This window comes from Sciurus carolinensis, chromosome 2 (assembly GCF_902686445.1).
Source record: "Sciurus carolinensis chromosome 2, mSciCar1.2, whole genome shotgun sequence".
Classification (NCBI taxonomy): domain Eukaryota; kingdom Metazoa; phylum Chordata; class Mammalia; order Rodentia; family Sciuridae; genus Sciurus; species Sciurus carolinensis.
The window spans coordinates 125257640-125281080 of record NC_062214.1 but is presented as its reverse complement, the minus strand read 5'-3'; the positions used below and the strand labels follow the sequence as shown (position 1 = coordinate 125281080).

The following is a 23441-nucleotide window of genomic DNA, read 5'->3' as shown; positions in this document are numbered from 1 at the left end:
GGCTAAAGCTCATCATAAAAAGAAATTTTTGATTATGTGGTGTTTGAGGTTATCCATGCTGTGTGCACTATTTTCTAGAAGCTAAGCTACTTACTCGGGGCCACTGTTAACTGTGTCTTAGTCTCAAAACAAAATCTGTTGTTGTTTATCCACAATTTTTGTCCCATTGACAAAACCCTTGTATTCCTTAGGACAATGACAGTGAAACTGGTTCAGAGTATGTTTGGGAAGAACTATAGGCTCTTGACAAATATTTGTCAAACTAAATTGTATTAAACATTCATATTTTGTTCTTATTCCTTAAGGAACATGTGAATCTCTGACCATCTTCAGATGGAAAGAAAGTAATTCCGCCAGATAATACTTACTGAATTTCACGATTCTTCTAGTCTGGCTCCAAATATCAGTTTCCTATTAACTCCATCCCCACAGGAGTAAGCACCTTTACAAAAACCACTGGTGTCAGTGTGGTTCAAAGGGATGTGGCATCAGCTCTGCTCTCTCCTCGCTAGAGAGGGAGAGAGAGAGAGACCCCTCTGATGCCAGAGGTGTCTCATCTTCCCTGAGATGGAGCTGTCCTCCTTCCCACTTTCAGAGTAGAGGTAGGAGAGAACAGAATGGATTTCAGGGTTGGAGATGATAAATAAGATATCAAAATGTTATCACACACTATGCAGAGCCTTTTTTTTTTTTTTGGGGCCAAATTGATGGTTTTCCCAAAGGCTGTTTTTAGCACTCTTATCTTTTCCAGATGCAATAATAACTGGATTCCAAGTTGGCATCTGGGTCTGGCCCTCCAGGCTCTGATGAGTCACACATTTTGAACCAAGAAATGATGCTACCCTCCAACGAAGAAGCATGTTTTCCCTTTTTTCTCTTGCTGGGCAATGTGGAGTTCAAGCAACATGCACAGGAGGATGTAAACTAATAACTCTCAGGTCAGCTTTGTCATTTTATATATTAGCATGCTAGAGACTATGACTTGGAAGGGAACTTAGTGATTGCCTGGGCTGCTTCCCTCATTTCAAAGATAAAGATGCTGAAGCCCCAAGAAGTAAATATGCTCAAGGTCATGTAGATAGGTAAAGGCAGAGCTCGGGTGAGAATTCGGGACAGCTGATTCCCAGACATGCCTCTGCTTCTTCTTTTATGTGCTTCAGGAGAACAGGTTCTTCCCTGGGTGGTCTTTGTCCCTAGGGACATGATGGGATGAACTAGGGTATGATTCTCCCTGTTGAACAGTAGAAAAGTCACACAAAGGAGGATGTGGCACATAGTTATGATTCTAGAGTGAGATAGAACTTCCTCATTCATTTAAAAAATTTCATTTCTGAGGCTGCAGGCAACAGCAATTGATAGCAAGGGAAATGGCCCATGAGATCCCAGGGAAGCCAAGGAAAAGATAGAGATTGAAAAATTTGCCCTTTACCAAAAAGATAATCCAACAGAGAGTTGGCTCTGATTATTCTCTCTGCAGGCATCATTACAGGGACAGACATCAAGAGCAGGGATGGCACATACAAAACGGAGTGATGCTACCTCTGTTCCCATTCTCACTGAGGACTAAGAGGAACATCACTCTTCCTCAGAATCCTTACCTGTGTGCTCCAGAGAGATCCTACCAATTGTCACCTCTTGGTAATTAAGATACAACCTATTTGCCTTCCCTGCCCAGGAGCAAAACTGGAGAGAAGACCCTGTAGGCTTGAGAAATCTGGTTGACAGGAGCCACGTTAGTTCCCCACAGCCCCATCATGAAAAACATCACTGACCTGGTGGGCCCAGACTATTCTTTCCACAGGCTGCTCCAGAAGTAGCAACAGTAACACCATTGGAGGGTTCCTTCTACCTCACAGGTCTTCTTCAAATGACGGCTCTGTAGAGGGCACTGGGCAAAAAACCATGGTAGGGTTCTTCACACTCATTCTTGTCCAGATGTAGCAAGATGTTTCCCTGAATCGGAGGCCCTGGTAATTCCCGTGCTGCCCCTGCCTGGGTGTGGAAGATAACTGCTGGCTCTGGTCCTTCCCTGGTGGACTTCCTGCCAAGCTGAAGAAGACTGTTTCTGCCCCCCAGGATCTTGGAATAGAACATGGTGCAGAAAGATAGGGTGTAGAAACTTTCTCTGAACCACTCACCTTCCTACCCCACATTCAATTGTTTCTGTTTTTCCTTTTTAATCATGTTTCTATTCTTGCACAAGAAATCCATTCATCTGTATCCATCCAAATAAATTTCCTTATGTCCTCAACTGTTGCTTGGGGTCTTTTTGTAGATGAAAATGTTTATCTATGCTTTTGGGGTGTGATCTCATATCCTTGAAGACAATTCTCTTTGGGTGACTGGTGGGGAGCGGACCCTTTGAGCCAACAGAGAAGCAGCTGCCAGTCTCAGAGTTGAATGGGGAATGGAGAAGAAGAGCATTTTTGACTTAAGTTGTGAACAAAGAATGTTTTCCCTCCCTGATCTACTTTCTGTTAACCTCCAGCACGACCTGGGATGGAGATGGGATAATTAGAGCAGCAGAGGGCGCTGCAAGGTAAAAAAACAAAGGGGCCTACCTCAAAGGACTCTGGGAGATAAGTTCCTTTTCTGAGTGACAAGCAAGATCAAGACTGAGACTGGGACACATCTCTTGACCCCACTGGGTTCAGAGCCCCTCTTGTAGGGATTTTGGGCTAGGAAAAGGCAGCTTGCTTCAAGTAGGGCATGGTGCCTGCAGGATACCTGGCATCTTGAGAGCTGCTCAGGCTGCAGATATCAATACAGTAAGGGAGACCGGGTGGAGATATTGACGGATGCTAAGTAAAAGTGAATTTCTCCATCCCTGCATTTTGGGGTCACTCAGTCATTCCGAAGTTGCAACTTTTGGAAGACCTAAGAACAAAAGGCATGAAGGCTCATTTCTTGTGCTCCTAGTGCTCTCTGGGATTAGTAAGGAGCACATCTGGCTCAGGTCTGGGGAGCACAGTGCTCCATGACAATGTGGTTCTAGGACTGGCAACTAATTAAAGATGCAAAGTCTTTTTCCCCCCCCCTTATCATTGATTGGTATAACATGTCTTTTGCCAAGTTTCATAACTTTATTTTTAAAATTGATTCAGCAGTTTTTCTGTGAGTAGCTTTGATGAGAATAATGCTCAAAAAATATATCCATCTGTTTAATAAAAATGATAATAGCAACAGCAGTACCTAACATTCGTAAGTCATTTATTTGATGGGTAATTTGCATGTGTTATTTCATTTTTCTTTCCCAATAGTTCAGGGTAAAAACTATTGTTATCTCCATTTTGCAGGGGTTGGGTCATGTTGAAGGTCACAAGGCAGGTAGATGCAATATGAACCACGCAGTTTGGTTCCAGAAGCCCACTTGGCCATGATGCTGTGTGACCTTCTGAGAAATGCCCTTCCTGAAGGAACACCTTTCAAAAAATGTTGGAAGGATACCAGGGCAGGGAAATCTTGATTATGCCACTTCAAGCAGGACTCAGTGTCTGCAACTTCATGTGAAACATTAGGGGACAGGATGTGCCCCTCTGTATGTGAAGGCCCATGAAGCCCATGTCTCTGTGTTTGGATGTGGTCAGATATAACTGAGTTGGGTAATTAGAAGAAGCAGCTCAGCTAATACAGAATTTCCAGTGAAATTTGAATTCCAGATAAACAATGAATATGCTTTTAGCATAACTATGTCCCAAATATGGCATATTCCAATTAACTAAAATTTTTGTTGTTTATCTGAAGTGCACATTTAACTGGGTGCCCTGTATTTTTTTTGCTAAATATGGCAACATTACCTGTGCCTATGGTGGTTTTTAAGTGGAGAAATTGTATACCTTTATTGCAAAAATATTTATTGATTATAGGTGGCAGACACAAGCCTGGGGACTGAGGCTATCTACATGTCAGTGAAAAGCTAAGCAAGGTCTTTATCTTTGTGGAGTTTATATTATGCTGTGCGTGTGTGTGTGTGTGTGTGTGTGTGTGTGTGTGTGTGTGTTTAAGGGGAGAATGGAAGAAGGAAATAATAAATATGCAAATATTTGATTATTTCAGATGGTGATGTGTGGGAAAATATGAACAGAGATGTAACTGAGGGTGACAATGGGTGGGGCAGGCAGCTAACTTACTTGAGCGGCTGGAGGAGCCTCTCTGAGCTATTTGTGAAAAATTGGGACCAGAGTTTTAGCTAGAGAGGTGAAGCAGAAGAGGACCAGAAGGAAGGCCATTGTGGCTGAAGGGGAGTGAGAGCAAGGAGCAGTTGTGGGCAAGGCTGGAGAGCAGGCGGGGACTGCATCTTTGCAGGGCGTAGAGATCCAGGAAAAGGAGGCTAGTTGGGAAGATGTGTTTGCCGTTTATAAAGACCTGGAGAATGGATTTCCCAGGGACAAGGGCAAAAGTAAAGGAACCAGTTAGGGAGTTATCACGGTTCCCATAAGAGATGCTGGTGGCTATAGGAGGTGGTGGCTGTGGAGATGGGAGAAGCAGATGGACTGAAGAGGTATTTTTATGAGAATTGAGAAGTCTAACTGATGAGTTGGCTATAGGGGGAAAAGGGAGACAAAAGAACTCTATTATAGAGACTCCTAGAAATCCTCTTAGGTTTTAGGGAGTAGGTATTCTCTTTTCTAAAGCTGTACTTTCCAAAAGCCATGTCATGGTTTGTGTGGCTCATGCCAGGTAGGGGCAGGCTTAGGGGCTAAAGTCACTCCAGGCATATGGCCATTATAAGCACTATCTCAGCAAGCTTGTACCCGCTCACGACAGGTTACACATTCTCTGCTTGAGGAGAATTTTCCAGTTGGAGCCAAGTGTGTACGGCAAAGGGCTCTCAGGATCAGGGCCTTCCCCCAAGCACCCAAATCAAAGATTTTCAAGGCTAGGACAGATTTTAGAAACAATCCTCTTCTCTTCCTTTTTACATAAGGGAGTCAGGGAATTATTTATTTATTCCATTTGTTGAGTATTACAAAGGTACTCATTCACTTGCTTCATTTATTGAGTTCTGCAAAGTGCTCCCTACTGTGCCGGGTGCTGTGAGATGGGCTGCCCAAAGTGTGACTTGGGGGCTGGTGTACCAGTCTGTGACCAGAAGGTGCAGAATGGAGTGTGAATTACTTTAATGCAATGGGATATCCAAGCGTGTGATCAATGGATTTGCAGTTTCGTTCTTCCCTCTCTTTCTCCTTCCCTCCCTCTCTTTTCCTTTGTCTCTCTCTCTCCTTTTCCCTTCATATCTTAAAGTAGCTCATTTTTGTTGTCAAAAATTAGTTTAGGGGCTGGGAATATAGCTCAGTTGGTAGAGTGCTCGCCTTGCATGCACAAGGCCCTGGGTTCAATACCCACCACACACACGCAGACACACAAATTAGTTCAGGTTGGAGGGGGACCAACATCACCATAACCACCAGTTTCCTTGGCATGGGCATCTGCCTCAGAGCCTCAGCTCACTCAGTCACATGACCTCAGAGCTGCCTGCTTCCCTCACTTCCCTTCCAACCCCTTCCTGTCAAAGGTCTAAGATGGTCTTAGAGATTTCAGGAACCCTGCTTTATTCTATATCTTCTGCCCTGACACGAAAAAAAAGATGATTCTTATTGCCGGCTTTAGCCTTTTGTTTTTCTGTGAGTGGATTCCTTTGTTGATGTTCATCTTATTCTACATCCCATTTCTCCTTCTCTGACTTGTGAAGGTTTGGCCTGTTTCTTGCACACTTGGTTTTGCAGTCATTCTCTGACTCTGACTTTCATTTGAATCTTTTTTTTTTTGTATCTCCCCATTGGGTTCTTTTGAGCTGGGGTTTGAGCTGCATTTGGTGCTTGGGGAGTACAGAATTCACTATTTTCTCATTTTTTCTCTTTTCAGACAAAGGCATGCTGTGTAGTCTGGTGACCCAGATTTCCACAGAGCAGACTGTGGCAAGTGGCAGTGAGCTAATGTTGCTCTGCACTTATGATACTAGCCTCTCAAATCCAGATTTATACTGGTACCGAAAAAGACGAGATGAGTCCTTTCAGTTTATCCTTTACAAGGATAACACCAGAAGTCACTATGCAGATTTTGCTCAAGGCCGATTTTCTGTGCAGCACGGTCAGACCCAGAAAACCTTCCACTTGGTCATCTCCCAAGTGAGGATGGAAGACAGTGCCACTTACTATTGTGCTGTGGGATCACACGGTGATGCAGGTGCCCAGGAAGTCTGCACACAAACCTCTGGGGAACAGCTCAGCAGAGCTACCTCTCAGGGAGGGCCACAACCTCAACCTAGCATCCTTATCCTGGTCATTTTGTGTTCCAGCCTGGTCTTTAGAGGTGCCCTAAAGTGACTACTGACTGATAAAAGGTCTAATCACATCCACGGGAATACCCGGGCCTGTGAGGAGCAGCATCTCCTGGCTTCTGACTCAGTGGGCCTTTATCATCTGAGCGACTTGTGTTGGCAAGGGAGAGGTGCAGGCTTGAGGGAGCATTATCATTGTGACCCCAAGTCTGTGCTGTGTTTTCTGTGAGGGGATCAGAAGGGCACAGGTGAAGGGCCAGCTTAAGGAGAGGTCATCAGCGCTACCTTATTTTAATATCCATTATCATATTCATTATTAGGAATTGTTCTGTTTTCATTTTAAGAATCAAATTGGACACAAAATTAATTTACTTTAAAAACTCTTTCCTGCTTTCCCTTCTTTCTGTATCTTGTTATGTCTAGCTACCTTATTTCTTCTTGATATTTTCTGATATCTCCATTTTACTTACCATATTTGGAGAACACTTTTTTTTTCTTTCTCTAAAGAGCATCAAGATTCTCCTACACAGTTGTCTTCAAATCCCAGAATTCCAGTTTCCAAGGCTTTGAGTTTGGAGCTCAGTTGTTGTGCCCAACAGAGATCATTTCCTCCAGGGAAAACTGACTTGGTGATGTTGAAATAGACATAGCCTCAGTCCCTGGGGCTCAGTCCCTCCTTCTACTTCTATTGGCTTCTCTGTCTTAAAAGAACTGTTAGAGTTAATAGGGGTAATCCTAGACATGGAAGAGACCCTAGACATTGTTTTACAGGAAATACACTGAAGTCCAGAAAAGTGGGGGACAAATATTCCCAGTGCCTTTTAGCTGGTTACTAACAGGGATGCTGAGGTGCACTTGCAGGGCTGTCTCCTGCAGATGCACCCCAGGAGTTTTAGCAGTAGGCATTTTGAGCAGCAGTTTATCTGGCTCTTAAAAAGTAGTAGGCAGGGGCTGAGTTTGTGGCTCAGTGATAGAGTGTTCGACTGGCATGTGTGAAGCACTGGGTTCGATCCTCAGCACTACATATAAATAAATGAATAAAATAAAGGTCTATCAACATCTAAAAATTTTTTTAAAAAAGTATTAGGCAGAAAATAACCACTGTATGGAACAATGGAAAGAGTATGGGATGAGGGAGCCACAGGCCTTGGGCAAGTAGCTCTGTCTCCTGGGGCTTCTATTCTGCTGCCTACTGAGTGCATCACAACAATTACACACAGTGGCCCCAGATCTGAAGGCAGACGAATCTTCCCTGGCCTAAATCTCTTCTTTTTCTTTCTTTCTGTTTCTTTATGATACTGGGATTGAACTTAGTGGCACTTTACCACTGAGCTACATCCCCAGTCTTTTTAATTTTTTTAAATTTTGAGACAGGATCCTGCTAAGTTGCTAAGGTTGGCCTCAAACTTGTGATCCTCCTGCCTCAGTATTTTAAGTGACTGGGATTACAGGCATACACTATAGTGCCTGACCTTAAATCTTTGCTTGAGACTCCTTCTGGTGGAAGAAACCCATGGTTCTATGATGTATTAGGATATATATACATATTTTTCTGGTGCATAGGCCAGAGGATGGAGACTATATGACTGTCCTAAAGTTCAATCTAGCTGATATTCAGACTGATTCCTTGTCTTCATTTTGGGGTACAGTGTGCAGAAATTTTGGACTGGTAGTCTCGAAGTCTTGTTTGTGCTCCCAGCTCTATCCCTGCCTCACTGAATGACTTTGGACAAGATACTTACTTCTTTGGGGGGGTTGAATTTTTTTTCTATCTGCAAAATGAGGGTGCATTCTTCATTCCTAGCAACTTCATAGAAATATTCTCATGTTACACAAGGTAACAGGAGTGAATGTTTTGGAAAAAGACATTTTTTCCATATACGGGGTGAAGTTTCAAGGAATCTTTTATTTTTCCCTGGACATCTAGGTATCCTAAACCTATTGACTCTTAGTGCACTAAGCCTCCTTTCCTTTGGCTTGTGAAGACTTAATGTGGGAGTTTGCAGTTGGTGGTGACAGGGGGAGTTGTTGGTGAAGGGAACCCTCTTGTAGAGTCATATTCCTTGCTTGGCACTCCGCACAGGAGCAGAGGGAACCACAGTACTGTGTTGTTGGGGCTCTGCTCCTTGAGCCTGTGCACCTGGACAAAACTGTGACCTTGCTGAAGGTGGGAGTCCCAGGGCTCAACACCAACCACACTGAGGGCTTCACTGTTGTTACTGCTCTAATAGCAGCTGCTACAGCAGCAGGAAACTCACGGCTGCATCCCCCAGGCAGGAGCCTCAGGCTTGGGGCCCAGGAAGCTGTGGTATAACTTGTAAGTGCAGTTTGGCTTTTGGCTGACTAATAGTGAGTTCACAGATCTGACTTTCCCCCCATGGTGGTCTGCAATGAATAAAGCCAGAAGTGAGGTGGCACACGAGGCAGTTTAATAAGTGCAACTGAGACAGGGGCTGAGAAGAAAGGCAGAAAACCATCAACGTTAAAGGCCAGACAAAACAATCAGTGTTCAACGATCTCAAGCTCCCTGGGCACAGATTGGCAGGCAGGAGACAATACATATATTATTTTTACAGGGAAAGATAGAAGTCTCACTTCTATCCCTCCCTCCAAACACACTTGCATAATGAGTTGCTTGAAAGCAGGGCCTATATTTTATTCATCTTCTCTCAGTTCAGTGACTGGGACTTAGAGAGTGTCAGTTCGTGTATGCTAAATTAGTTAACAGAAAGAAGTGCCTTGCCTTTGTATTTTATTCTGATTTTTGCTAATAGAATAGGGAGTATTTAGGTGAGAGTTTAAAACCCCATTGCCTGTTTGGAGAGTATTAGGGACATCAAATGTAATTTCATTTGTAAAGTACCAGGAGAAACAAAAGTGCTGAAATTGACCCCCAACTCCTCACTACCATGTAAAGTCTCTAGTGTGACTGCTGGAGTGAATACAGAGGGTGGGGTAAAACACAGGAAAGGAGGATGAGGATGCAGGTTTGGGATAAACTTAGTGCTGGGTTGAGCAGAGCCTTCCCCATGTAGGTAAAGGGACACTGCTTTATATGGAGGGCCATGTAGGCCCTCCTCCCAGGGCCTATTTTCCTCATGGAGAATGGAGCTGTTGACCTATTGGTTCCTACTTTCTGTTTCTGGAGGTAAAGAAAATAAAAAAGGAGTGAAATATCATTTTCAAAGTGTATCAGGTATAGGAGTAAAATAAAATAGGTCCTATTTTTTGTTTTTATGTCCTGTCACTTTATAAAGCAGCATGTAAAATAGTTAGGGCCATAAACTCCCATTCCCCAGGACGTTTGTTTTCTACCAGGCTAAGAACGACGTGGAGTTGTTGCCTTTAACAGGAAATTGGTTTGGTTGGCAGCCATTTAAATAAGGCCGAAGCCTAGGAGACAGCATCTTCGAAAGCATTTGGTTTCTTTCAGGGAGGGCAGCTTCCTCGTGCCAGTCAGCCTGCAAGTGAAGGAAAGTTGTTACAGGACCACAGTCGGTGAGTTCGGAAGGAGTCGTAGGGGTGATTTCCTGGGGACGGTGGGTACTTGCCATGCTGTGCCACTGCAGGCATTGCTAATAGATTGCATGGCACATGTCTCTTCTACACACAGCAACAGTTCAGCTAGACTATCAGTGTCAGGAAACACATTTGCTATCCTGTAGTCATTCTTAAAACCCAGGCTCAGAGAGGGGAAGAAATGTAGCTAAGGTAACATGGTGGGGTAGTGACAAAGGTAGGAGTAAAACTCAGTTCTTCTGACTCCTAGAATAGCACTCCTTATATAACCTTGCTCCCTGTGGTCCTGGGACTGTTAAAGTGGCAGGTGGGGTTGCATACCCATTTGGGAATGACTGGGTGTGATGACAGTTTGGGTCAGACCAGTCCAACACTCTAAGTCCAGGGTTGTTCCTAGAATAGGAGCTGGGACTGATTAATATTTGGGTTATTGGAAAAAGAATAAGAGGTAGGAGCTTCATGGGCAAGCCTAGCCCCAGGTTTGAACATGTACTAGATTGCCTGAAAATGGAACACAAGTAACAGGCAAGTAGTCAACAACTCAGTCCCAACTTTGTGCAAATGCTGAGCAGCTAACAGTGGACTGTCCATTACTAATGGGGGTGCATGTTCATTCCCTGAATGTTCTTCAGGTGAAGCTCTACTTATGGCCTTGCAAATAACCCATGGTCCCTTGACTGAAGAAACAAAATAGTGTTAAAAAGACTAATTCTCCTTATTTAGTTTTGATTTTCTCCCAGTGGTGGAAGTGGTAATTATTGGCTGGCATATTAGAAAAAAAATACCTTATAGTATATAACAGGTTTAGAGTCTGGCTTAAAATAAAAGGATAACAGGAGAAGGGATGTCATACTGAGTGACTGAGATGGCCTGCCTTATTAATTCTTTTTTTTTTTTTTTTTCTTTTTATTGTAAACAAATGGGATCCATGTTGTTTCTCTGTCTGTACATGGCGTAAAGGCATACCATTTGTGTACTGCCTTATTAATTCTAAGTATGTCTCTATGTCTTATTCCTTCCCAGAGCTTCTTGGTTTCTTATCATTTCTAAACCTCTTTCTCCTATGTGCAGTATAACTTGGTTGGAGGTGGGAATAAGAAGCAGCTAATTCTTACCTTAAGCGAAAAATAACTTGGCAGTCAAGAGGAAATTGATGGCAACGCTCTTAGCAAACAGCATTCGCAGTCCCAGCACTGTGAGGGACATCATGTTCACCTTCTCGGCGTGCACTGTGGCTGAACAAGAGTGAAGACGGTGGCTTTACAGGAGACCAAGTTCCCTTCTAGAAATGGGGTCTACAATACTGATGCTAGCCTGCCCCAAATCACAGTAGTTCTTTCTGCCTGCATGCTCAGCTTGGAGCTGGAGAGCACCCAGGGACCTCAGGCTGCTATTCCCACCCACTCGGCAAGTTTTGGAAACCCACACTGGCAGCCAGGCAAGTTCTGTTGGGAAAGTCAACCAACTGGTTTTCCCTTCTTTTGAAAAGTTTTTATTTTTGTTTGCCATCTTTTTGGTCCCAGTTGACAACTACAGAGTTTACTTCCATCTTCAGTTCTTAAATTGGTGCTTTGACCTGAACTTACCTTTTGGTTCATGGCAGCTCTCTGAAGTTTGGTTAATGTTTTTAGACCCCTCTGCTTTTTGATTATCTGGAACAAACAGCAGTGGTCAAGGTTACATTGGCAACTGAGAGACTCAAAGGATTTTGGGGTTTTAAAAGTGGCTGAAACTTAAGGTAAATAAACTGAGTACCAGGGAGTATAACTTAGTTAAGGTCCTACGGCTATTTACACAGCCTGCGTACCTCCTGTTCTGGGCTTTTGGGCACCAAAAGGCCAACATCCGGGCATGCTCTAACAGTGAAAGTAGAATTCTTAACCTTATGACAAATTGGGTTGCCCTATTTGGTGTTGGACCAGACTGCACCTGAAACTCCAATGTCGGACTGTGGTAGCAGTCTTTTCTGGTTGGTAAAGAGGAGAGATGGGGATGAGAGGAGACTTTATCTTAGATTCTACCTAGGGATGCAAGCATTTCCTTTCCACTCAATGATGAGCACTTTTTTCCAGCATGATGATAAATTGAGGATGATCTCTCCAGAGTTTACATCTCTAACTTCTCTTTTCCCCCAACTTCCCTTCCCCAACAGTGTCCAGTCCCTTGAAACCAGATACCTACCAACTGAATCTGTCTTCAGTTCGAAATCGGTGGAGTGCACTGTTTCATTGTTGTGTTGAACTGAACATGTCACTGAATTCGGATCTTCATACCGACCAAGCTTGACAGCACTGTACTTCCCACTCGGGGAGACGACTACAGCAGGGTCAAATTCTTCTATCTTCTTGGATGGTTTGAGACTTATATTTACATTCTTGGGATAGAAATCCTTCACCAGACAAGCAACATTTGTTCCATTTCTCATGATGAAAACGGATGGTTTGGTAGGAGGCTGAATTCCTGCAAATATCATCAACTTATTGCATGAGATGATGAATTACACTTTACAGAAGTTAAACAATGGTGGCTACCTCAGTTCTCATGGGGCCCAACACTACAATCCAGAACTCCCTGCATTTTATTAATAGTCTGGACTTTTTAGAGAGTGAAATGAAAGGTAGTTAGTTTGACTTCTATTTAGGAGCTGCTAAGAGATAGAACTAGAAGCAGAGGGAGAAAATAACAACTACAAAGAAATTTCTGGATCATTTGGGTTTCAGTTACCTATGACCTTTTAATCAATTCTCTGGGCAATTAAATTCAGGCTACATATCTGCCTACATCGTTTGGTTTATTTCACATGCACGGACCCTTGCAGGGGAGATTGGGTTTGGTACTTATGCTTTGCATTGTGTCAATTGAAGAATCAAGGATCTGAGAAGGTCTGTATGATGGATTCAGACACTCTGAGGATGGCAGTGTTGGAGTCATTGCAGGGTGTCATCCCCATTTTATGAACTGGTAGGGATCCGCTGAAGTTAAGTGGCATGTCTCTGCCTTCAGTATTTCATATTTATTCTTTTGGAAGGACCTGACTACTGTGCAATTTCTTTTGAGTTTTTAATCAGAGGATAGCAACTATTATTCTCAGAAAGTACTTACAGGCATAAAGCTGGCTTAAACTCGTTTCTTCTTGTATTATTTTAGGAGGAGCTGTGGAATGTTGGTCCCAGTAATTGGGTCCCCTACTGGCCTTGTCTTCTTTCATGCCTTTACCTTGAACTATCATCTATCTGATACTCCAAGTATGCATCTTCTTCTTTCCTTAAAACTTAAAGTCTTGAAGCTTTGAGAAAGGTAGTAATGATTTTTTCACACTGTGCCTTATTGAAGTTTCTGAACTGTGATAAATTTTGTGTCCATGGAAACTTGGATTCATAGGCTATCTCAGAATATAGAAGGAGACTTGCTAGTACCTGAAGTCAGGAAAGAAAACCAACCTGAGCATGGCAATCTGGATGTATTTCTAATCCTAAACTTTATTTCTGATTTTCCATATTAATTACTCCTATGAATATGGTTTAGTATTCATAACTTTGGAGTGTTTGACTTCTTGTTATTAAATGAAAAATATGTTGAATTCTAGTGTACTTTTATTTTCTGCGTTCTATAAGCAAGACATTAGGTATTAAATGGAGAGTCTTGATAGTGAATGTGTAGACAGGAAAGAAATGATTTTTCTAGTGCTCTACCCAGAATCTGGATTTGAGCTTCTGCTGTGTGGCTCATAACTGTGGAACTAGAACAGATCGCCTAGTTGCAGCTGGTTGGGAGGGAGTGATGGCTGGTCAGGAGGTTCCTGCTGAGCATCACTTGGTAGATGGACTTGACTGATCAGGGCTTTTCTAGGGAATAAGCTGTTCAGAGAAACCTCCTCATCACTGCTATCACAATTCTCCGTTTTTTCTCTGCCAAGAAGCTTAGCCAAAAGACTGTATTCTTTTCCAATCACTCAGGGCTAGAAACTCATTCCGAAGAATTGGATTCCTTTTTGGCTTTAGCTCTAGACAAGAGGGGAGATGGGGATTTTTTCAAAGGGCTTTCCTGGAACTGGCTTTCAACCTGCATGAGAAAACCTTCACTGTTCTGTTTCCTTGCTTAGCTGAAGACCCTGATAGCAGAAACCGATAACCCTAGTGCTAACGGCTAGAAACCACAGGCCTTGCCACTCACCTCCCTTCACAACCATGGTATTTCTTGCTCACTATCCTGCCTTTGGTTTGATACGTAGGGTGGTTGGTTTTCAAGGGAGTTATGGGTTAGAAAGGATATTTGCCCATAAGAAGGAAAACCCAAGCAACAAACTCCCAAACGGCAATAACAAAACCCTCAAACACTGTCTCCTACTCTGATTTATTTGGACAATAAAGGCTTGCTTGGGATTTAAAAATCTAAATTAATCATGCAGTTGCCAAGGATCAAGTTGGGCTGGGGAGATTGGTTTCAAATAATTTTTTTTTTTTTCTTCAGTATTGGGGCTTAAGTCCAGGGCACTCTACCACTGAGCTACATTCCCAGTCCCTTTTATTTTTAATTTTGATACAGGGTCTTGCCAAGGCTGGCTCGAATTTGTGATCCTCCTGCCTTAGTCCACCAAGTTTCTGGGATCCAATAGTCAGCAGCTCAGAAAGAACATAATGCACTGATTTTTTTAAAACACTTTTTCTTCAGACTCTCTTTTTAAATTAATGTCTATATGTTCAAAACAATTGAAAGAAAAGTGTTATATTTGATCCATTCTTTGGTATCATGGTAACCAAAAAAAAAGGCTATCTGAATGAACTGAACCTTTTGTTTAAAAATATAAAGAGAATGCACTCAATGTAGTTGCCATATATATCCTTGTTGCTCTTATATTTGACTTAAACAAAATTTGAAGTTGTATAAAATTTAAGACAAGATTTAAATCTTATGTAAGATTTAAAAGAAAGTTTCAATTTTTTATCTTCTGAGAATAGTCTCACTTCTGGTTCCATGAACCAGAATTAAATTTCAATATGTGTTTAGAGTGAATTTGGACAATTGTTATTTTATTTTCACACTTTCTTTTTTTTTAATGAGTACTAATACAATGCTAAGATTATGTGCTGGTAACAATACAATAAGAAGTATAAACCCTTTCTGAACAGTTTTTCTAAATTTATGATGTTAGATATCTTCTGTTTTAGATTTACATTAGAAGTCTTTCCTGGTCCTCTAAGAATCCCAACATCTGTAATCAATATTGCTCAGAATTTCAAGACTGTCTGACAATATAAAATTTAACTTAAATTCTGAAAGTTTCCTATAACTGATTTCCTATAACTGATCCAGATCTGAGTCTCAGGAGTGTATAGTAATCATGTGAAACAGAACTTAAAGACCATCAGGATTACTCTCTCTCACTACCCCAACTCAGACAGAGATGAGATAGGTCAGGGAAGGTTGTCAGATGACTGTTACCTGCCTTTAAGTTGGATAACTTAACTCCCAGTTAATGTTTCTCCAAGATCTTCCAAACTGCAGAGCATTTGTGAGTTGCAAGGAGGTATACATATTAGCCAAGGATATGTTTAAGATCAAGCAACTTCCTGGAGAATTTGGGCCAAAGTGTTCCTGCCACTATCTTTCCTGCACCTGAATACTCTATTAGTACAATTTTTTTTTTTTCAGATTATATTTTCTGGGTTACACTGAGAATTTCAGCAATAAGTGGGGACTGTGGTTTTAACATTTATATATTTAAAAATGAAAATATCTACAGAGCTACTTTAGTGGTTCAGTGTCTTCACTCTGGCCCACATTTCATCTCTGTACCACTCCATCTCCCAGTTATAAGTTAATCTACTTGCTATAATTTATGTTAACTGGATGGCAGCCCTAGTCCCAGGGCTCAAATTATTCATAGAAATATAGGGGAAAAAATCAACTCACTGGGTTCCACGAAGAGTTTGGTGCCAGTTCCAAAAAACATCTGTCGGGTGTCCCAGGAGCACATTGTGACACTGCCTTACATGTAACCAGCCCAGGGCTGGTCCTGGGGCCTAGGCTCAAACATCTGTGCCCTGCGTCCCCAGCCTGGTGTCTCAACCTAGAGACCCTGCAGCTCAGAGAACTACAAAGCTGCCCTTGATGAGGCCAGGGGCCGAGTAGAGTCTCAGTTCCCTTTGAAGCTAATAATAGTTGAACTGCTGATGGGAAACTGAGCTCAAAGTCTCCATCTAAGAGATACTGGGACAGAGTTGAGACAGGTCAGGGAAGGTTGTCAGATGACTGTTACCTGCCTTTAAGTTGGATAACTTAACTCCCAGTTTATTGAGAGGGCTCTCCAAGAAGAACACAATAGTTCGATGTAGGGCTGGAACACTGGATAGTGACATTTCTTACCATGAACGCTAGGCCAAGGAAAGGAGGGCTGAGCAACAGATCCTATTCTCGTTCTCTGGTTCCCTTCTCTTGGGTTGCAAATGCTGTTTTTTGATTAGAAACCTAATTTTTCTCCATCACTCACAGTGAGTCTCACAATAATAAAGAATCTGCTTTCAAATTCCCTGAGCCTCATGAAAGTCTTTCTAAGGACCTGAGGGTTGAGTAAGAAATTGGTTGCTGTTGGGGGATCCCACTGGTGCTCTGAGTGGTAGAAGAAGGTCAGAAAAGCCAGGGCTTACTTTGGTTTGTTCATTTTTGTTTTATAATTTCTCCTGACTCTGGATCCAGATCTGAGTCTCAGGAGTGTATAGTAATCATGTGAAACAGAACTTAAAGACCATGAGGATTACTCTCTCTCATTACCCCAACTCAAGAGTCTAGAGCAAGAGCTGGGCAAAGGAGAGTGACAGCTGCGTAGGGCCATTATTTGCTGTCAGAACTTTAAGGACTGGGGACTGGATTTGAAATTTTCACTCTCCCCACTTGAGCTTCCCATCATCATATTACACTCCATCTCTGCAGGAAGGCAAAACCAGAGAAGCAAATGGAGCATCCTTGGGAAATGTGGTCAGTGTCCCAACAGAGAAGCTAAGCATCAGTTTCATCAATTTTCTTTTTCCCTAAGACTCCCAAAGGCACAGCCTCAAGATTTGATTCTAACACTGCAGATAATTCTGAATTTCAAGTGGAAATGATTTAAAGGGAAAATGAAACAATACTTTTTGCTCAGATGCAATTTGCCAAACATCAATCAGACTGCAATCAGCTACAACATGATTCTGTCTCCCTCCTTCTTTTCATTGTTCTAATCTCTCTCCCCTCAAAGATAAGAAAATTCACCAAATTCTACTATTTCTCTGGAAGAAACAGGCAATGAAAAACTCCTACAAGTTCATATTATCCTCTCAGAAGCACTGGTCACTGTTGGGATTGTTACATGTCCTCACCACATTCATGTTCCTTTCCTAATACTTTATTCCCTCTAAAATAAACAAAATTGGTGTCTAACCATGCAGGAAGAGACACCTGTCCCATTGGACTTCTCATTTTGGAAATCTTCCAAAATATTATTGTTCTCTGACCTGGTCCCAGTGATTGACTGCTGGAGGCAAAGTATGTGAACATTGCCCCTGGATTTCCAAACACTGGAGCAGGTTACCAGTGGACATTATCTCCAGGAGAGCATCATTACTTCTCTATTGCTCTGAAGTTGGTGGCTGTGTTTCTACATCAGATGTGGGTTCCTGGACCCTTGTGCAGAGTCCCCACATTCAGGGCTAACAGGAGGTGAGCATGTAACTGCTCTCTGCAGACCCAGGCTGGGGTGGGGCCTTGGGGATCATTTAGTCTGAAGAAGCTAAGATAATTTAATGCAAATTCTCAACAACAACAAAAAAAGGACAAAGGCAGAATTGGCTTCTGAGAGAAAGAGAGAGAGAGAGAGAGAGTATTTTTATTTAACTCTTTCATAATATTTCTCTTCTAACACTCCTTCCTATGCTGTGACCATGACTCTTTTCCCTCATAAACAGTGGAGAGACCCTCCTGATCTAGAGCTTGCAAATTCATCATTCACAGAGGTCAGAACCAGAAGCCTGACCTAGGAATTTTTTTTAGATGATTGTAGAAAACTTATCAATACCAAGCTTAGAACAGAGTTTCCAAACATGCACAGAATATTTTCTTAGCAGAAACCTAATATGTTTTCCCTCAACTTTTACCTTGACTCTTTGCAACAAACAATGGATTTCTAATTTATAATCTCCCAACTTCCCCCGAAGCTCCATTTATTCAGTACTGGGCTCCAACAACTCTTAAGGTATGTGTACACCTAGCTACGATAACTCGCACAACTTACGTGGCTCCACGGTGAGTTCAGTACCGCTTCCAAAGATGAGCTGTGCAGTTCAAGCACGACTCTAGGCCTCAGTACAAAAAATCTTGCCACTATTTGCCCCTGTCAGTCTAGTTCATCTGTTTGGAAGGGGGCGGGTGGAGCAGGATGAGGGCAGCTGGAGACAGAGCTTTGTAAGGGTTTCTGAGGTCTAAGCATTATATTTTGGCAGCTTGTTTGATGTCTATTATCTTCTGAGTGTCAACATTTAGGAAAGTCCCTAGTTTTCTGCTATTATTTTCTCAACCTGCTATTTCTTACTTCCATATGTTGCTTTAGGATCATATTTTTGCAGGGAGAAAAGAATCATTTTGGTTTTTCTGTGAGCTGCCAAATGGTCATTGCGAGCAGAAACATAACTGTAAGGTTCAAGTTAAGTCAATCACAACAGGACTGTGCCTCAGTTGGAGGGGGAAGGACATGATGGCTGGAGAAGCACCACTGACTCAGAAAGCTGGGGGACCAGCCAAAGGATCATAATGATCCTAGATGACTACCATGCGTATAGATACTTTACTACTTGACAAACGACTGGTGTCTGTACTACTTCAACAAACACTGTAACCAACTCCATGAGGCATATTATTAGATCTGTCTCACAGATGATGCCTCTGTAGGTAAAAGTGGGTAAGGCAGTGAGGGCTGAGTTGGCTTCACTCTCAGGTCTCTGGAGTTCCATCCATTGAACCAGAGTAATAGGTGACACCTCAGTAACCTCAGCTGTCACCTGTCCAAACCTCTGTGATCACACAAGGGCTAATTAACAGTTACAGAGAGAGAGTTTTGATCTCTTTCCAGTGCTTTTTTTTTTTTCCCTTTAAATCACAGATTTCCCCCTGGGTCATTGGACATTCACACCACTGGACTCCCCTGCTTTGCCTACCAAATTATTTCTAAGACTTGGTCTGGGGGAATCATCAGGATTATAGTGTGTTAAAGCCAGAAGACATCTTGGAAATCTTTCCATCTAACTACAGAAGAGTTCCATCATTTAAAGAGAAGGATTGGAACTTGGCCTCTGTGTTTTTGCTTAAAGGCTCTTCCTTACACCTACCTCACACCCACACATCGGGAAGGACTACTGTACTGTGGGGTCTGGTCATGGGTATGGTCTAGAACTGTGCCTGGTGAGTGCACAGATGGGGAGGAAACTGCTTCTCTAGAGTAGGTCAGGCTGAGGGAAGACAATGAAGGTGTCAGGAAGGACAGTGGATTAAGAGGGTTTGCTGGAGCACACACCCTAGCCTGGATTTGATCAGAAATCTAGTTCCTGTCCCTCAAACCATCCCTTGCTAAATTACCCACTGGAGGAATTTTTCAAAACCTGAGAACTATTTCCTAATCTGGAGACTTAGGGAAATATTTAATGAAGACAATCTCCAAATATAGTAGTCACAAGAAAGAAAAGTAAATTGCTTATGTTGTTCTAACTGCAACTAGTTTCCTTTGCCAGAGATCAGTATTTTTCTACAGTTAATAAACCTAATCCAAAACTCACTTTACTTTTCTATTTATGCAACTCACCCTGGCCCCAACTTCCAAGTCATGTGATATCCATAAGATGGAATTCTCTGTCCTATCTGGTCCAATGTCTGTTTCCCCTAGTCTTAGGGACTGTGCTTCAGGTCAAAGCAACAGAGGACTCCTGGGTCACAGAGACATTCAAGCTTTTCTCCATATTACAGTCTGACAGAATTCGTGTTTTGCATGAGAGACTGGAAAGGAATTTTTGCTTTGATTTGGGATAAGGAAGGATGGAATGGTGGTCTTAGCCTCTGGATGACACCTAGGTGGGGCAAAGACCTAGTGGGTTATGTCCTCCACTCATTCTAACCTTGCATTATTGAAATTCCATTTCCTATCCAGTTGGAGCTTTGTACTGTGCAGTAGACAGACTTTTCAGTACATAATGGAATTTGGTTCTTCAGTCCACTTTAATAATCTGTCCATGAATACTAAATTTTAGCAAGCTGTAAGTGCCACACTCACACCTAGAAGTGACAGTTAAATTAGCTTCTGTCATATATAAAAATCAGTGTCTATGAGATTGTCTATATGTCACTCAAAAAACCAAGGAGGAACTGCATTTTCAGATCAGTACTGAACTCATAAAGCACTTGAGAATCACTAAAATGGAGGGTGGTTCTCAGCTGTGGTGAAGCAGGAGGATGTCAGGAGATCTGAATCTGTCTCTTGTGACCTTGGCTGAGTTCTTGAAGTTCACTGAGCTTTATCTGCCTCTTAAAAAATGAAGATACTATCCTCTGTGTTGGTAGGTTGTAAGATTAAATAAAAGGATGTACATAAAGCATTCCATAAACTAGAAAGCCCCAATGTAATTATTAGAATATTCATTAGGTTTAGACTCAGAGGAATTAAGTTTTATTTGAAGCAGGGGGATGTAATTTCACTAAAAGCAGAGCTCCCCCACAGGAAGGACTGTTAGGAGAGGTTGCAGAGGGAGAAGAAGTTCTCTTTCTTGGTGTTCTTTGGTGATGGTGCCCACTTCAAAGGGTCATGGGTGAGGACTGGAATCCAGGTTTCTGTCTTACCTGATCTTTTCTCTAGGTCAGGTGTGGCTTCTATTTTATTCTCCAGTCTTCTCTCTCAACTCCCAAACTAGAAGTCCTTACATTGGCCTACCAGCCACACTTCCCCACCCGCATTACCATTCTGACCTCATTTTCAAATTCTCCCTTGACTCTCTCTTCTCTCCAGCCATGCAGCCTCCTGACTGTTCCTCACACACTCCAGGCAGTACCATGCCCTCTGTCTGGAATAGCAATTCCTCCAGAGAGCTGCTGACTCATGCTGCCACCTCCTCAGGTCTCTGTTCAAATGTCACCTTTCCAATGAGGCCTTCTGTGACTCCTCTAAAACTGCACACTGCTCCTTCCCACTAGGGTTCTTTATTCTACTTTCCTGCTTAATTTTTTTTTTTCACAAAGCTTATTGCAACCTAAAATAGTATATATTTTACCCTCTGTCTTTTGCCATTAAAAGTAAGCTCCAACAAGGCATGGATTTCTCTTTTGTTCATGCTGATTTCTTGGTACCTAGAATAGTTCTTGGCACATAGGGAGAGTGACATGTCACAGGTTGATACTCAGGTTTGGTCCTGTAGGTTTCCAGCTGACTTCCATTTCTGTTAACTTTGCCTTAACCACAACTGACTTGTCTTCTGATTGATTGATTGATTGATTGATTGATTAATTCATTCACTCCTGTAACAAACATTTATTTAGTGCCTTGAATGTATTTGTGGATATAGTAAGGAACAACTTAAAAGTCTTTGCCCTCCTGGAGCAAGGGAGACAGATGATAAATCAATATAAAATTTCAGGTGGAAAAGAGGACTATAAATAGTAGAACAGGAAAAGGGATCTGCAGAATAACAGGTTGGGGAAGACTTTACTGGAAGTGACATTTGAGTATAGACCTGGAGGAGGAGGGAAGAAAGCTATACTGAGTTTCTGGGAGGAAATGGAGAGGGATGTGCTGGTGTGAAGGTTTGTTCTGAGACAAGCTCATCATGAGTGAGAGAGGATGCCAAAGTTGGCAGGCCCAGGGCCTGTCGCTGGGAGCAGTGGGAAACTTATCTTTTGGAATTTTGGAAACATACTGATGAGCCCAGGATTGTATGGGTTCCTCTCCCTTGGGGAAAAGAGATGCACCAGTCATCATCTGGACCTTACATGATTAGGGACTCTCAGGCCCTGGGGTACAATGTGAGGGATGGACCTCTCCAGGCTCCTTCTGGTTTTGGCGTGGGGGCAGGAGTCCCTCCTTGATGAAGAAGGGTGGCAGCTGGAAGGGAAACTGCATAACGGTTGCTTCAGGTTCAGTTGGAGTTTATTAGAAGCCTGAGGGACAGGTTGGACCAAGCAGGAAGGGGTTTTCCCTCTACCGGAACTGTAGCCCTGATAGAAGAGCAGAGAACTTACGAGCACAGATTCTGGAGTCAGACAGATGATTCAAATTACAACTTTGCTAAGCTGCGTGATCTTAGGGAACCCCTCTGAGATTGTTTTCTGATTTGTAAGTTGCAAGTAAAGGTAACTAGTCCCACATGATCATCGTGAGGACTGAATAAATGACGTTCATAAAGTGCCTAGCCCTGTGGTCTGACATATGGTGGGCACTCAAGAAATGGTAGTTGAAGTAACGATGAAATTTAACAATAGTAGTCTAAGTCCATCTCCTGGCCCACTTCCATGAAGAAGTTTCTGATGATGGTGGCCTTTTTCTAAACTGTCATTGTCATGCGCAGGAGCACACACGTCCATTGTGGCTCCTCGCTGTGTGCTGTGTCGTCCTGTTCTCTGTTTCTGTTTTATGAAGTTAAATGGTATCCCCAGCCTTTCTCTATCTAGAGGGTTAAAATGTGCAGTGGGATCTATGGCAAAGGGTTTGTATAGACCTGTTCTGTTAGTATTATGCTACCTGGGAGCCCTGCAAATACGAACTTGAAAGATGCTCCTGAGGAAAGAAAGCATCAAAAGAAGGTAGACTTCTGGGAAGATAAAGCCTGGTTACAATGATGTCTCTTTAATCCACTATCAGTTGGCTAAAAATGTAGGCACCATTCAAAGATAGTCTGGATGCTCCTAATCTTTTCATTTTAAAGAATGATGGAATGTACTTGCTCAGAGTTTTCCAGACTTTAATTAATCATATCTCCTTTTTCAGGACTATAATCCATCTGTTACAATTTGCTAAACAATTTTCCTTGAATTTACTCACTCTTTAACTTCTAAGTTAACTTACAAGGAAACTTTAAGTCAAATAGGTTTGATGACCTACTTGTACTATTCTGATTTCTATTAAAAGAGCAATTCAAAAGAAAAAGTCTGTCTGTGGGCCATCTAAAATCAGATGCTGTGCATGCCCCACTCAGAGAAGTTGTGGTCCAAGTAAATCAGTAAATAGAGGAACTTAATTCATTAGGAAGAACTTGGTGAAAAAAGGGAGGTCAGGGAAATCAGTCACTAACATTTTGGGGAATGTGGATAAAATATTACATTAACAAGAAGTTGTGAAGTCAAAAATATATAAAGGCAAGTGCCTGAATTACCCCAATTTACAAAGTCTTACTAAGATTTTTATTATTATTTTTTTTAAAATGCGAATTTCTCTGCTCTGCCTCTGCTAGCATTGTGCGTGGCCTGGAAATGCCTGCCGAGGCTTGTCCTTTTCCTTCCTCTGTCCTCAACACTCTGCCTCCTTCACTTTATACACCCAGGACTGTCCTCTTTTAGACTATTCTCTGAGGAGCCTATCCCATTGCTTTCTTCCATCCTGCTTCTCTAAAGCCTTCTCTTGCCTTAGAAAACACGTTGA

General features: G+C 42.3%; 1 protein-coding gene and 1 gene segment (V, D, J or C); both read right to left on the bottom strand.

Moving 5' to 3' along the window:
• LOC124973266 (T cell receptor alpha chain MC.7.G5-like) overlaps window positions 1-23441 on the bottom strand; it is a 260714-nt gene that overhangs the window by 71845 nt on the left and 165428 nt on the right. The window lies entirely within an intron of this gene.
• Window positions 8693-23441, bottom strand: part of LOC124973246 (T cell receptor delta constant-like) — a 63414-nt gene continuing 48665 nt past the window's right edge. The window contains 5 exon segments of the C gene segment in view: window positions 8693-9741; window positions 10915-11034; window positions 11386-11451; window positions 11981-12259; window positions 15713-15775. Coding sequence covers window positions 10916-11034; window positions 11386-11451; window positions 11981-12259; window positions 15713-15775 — 527 coding nt within the window.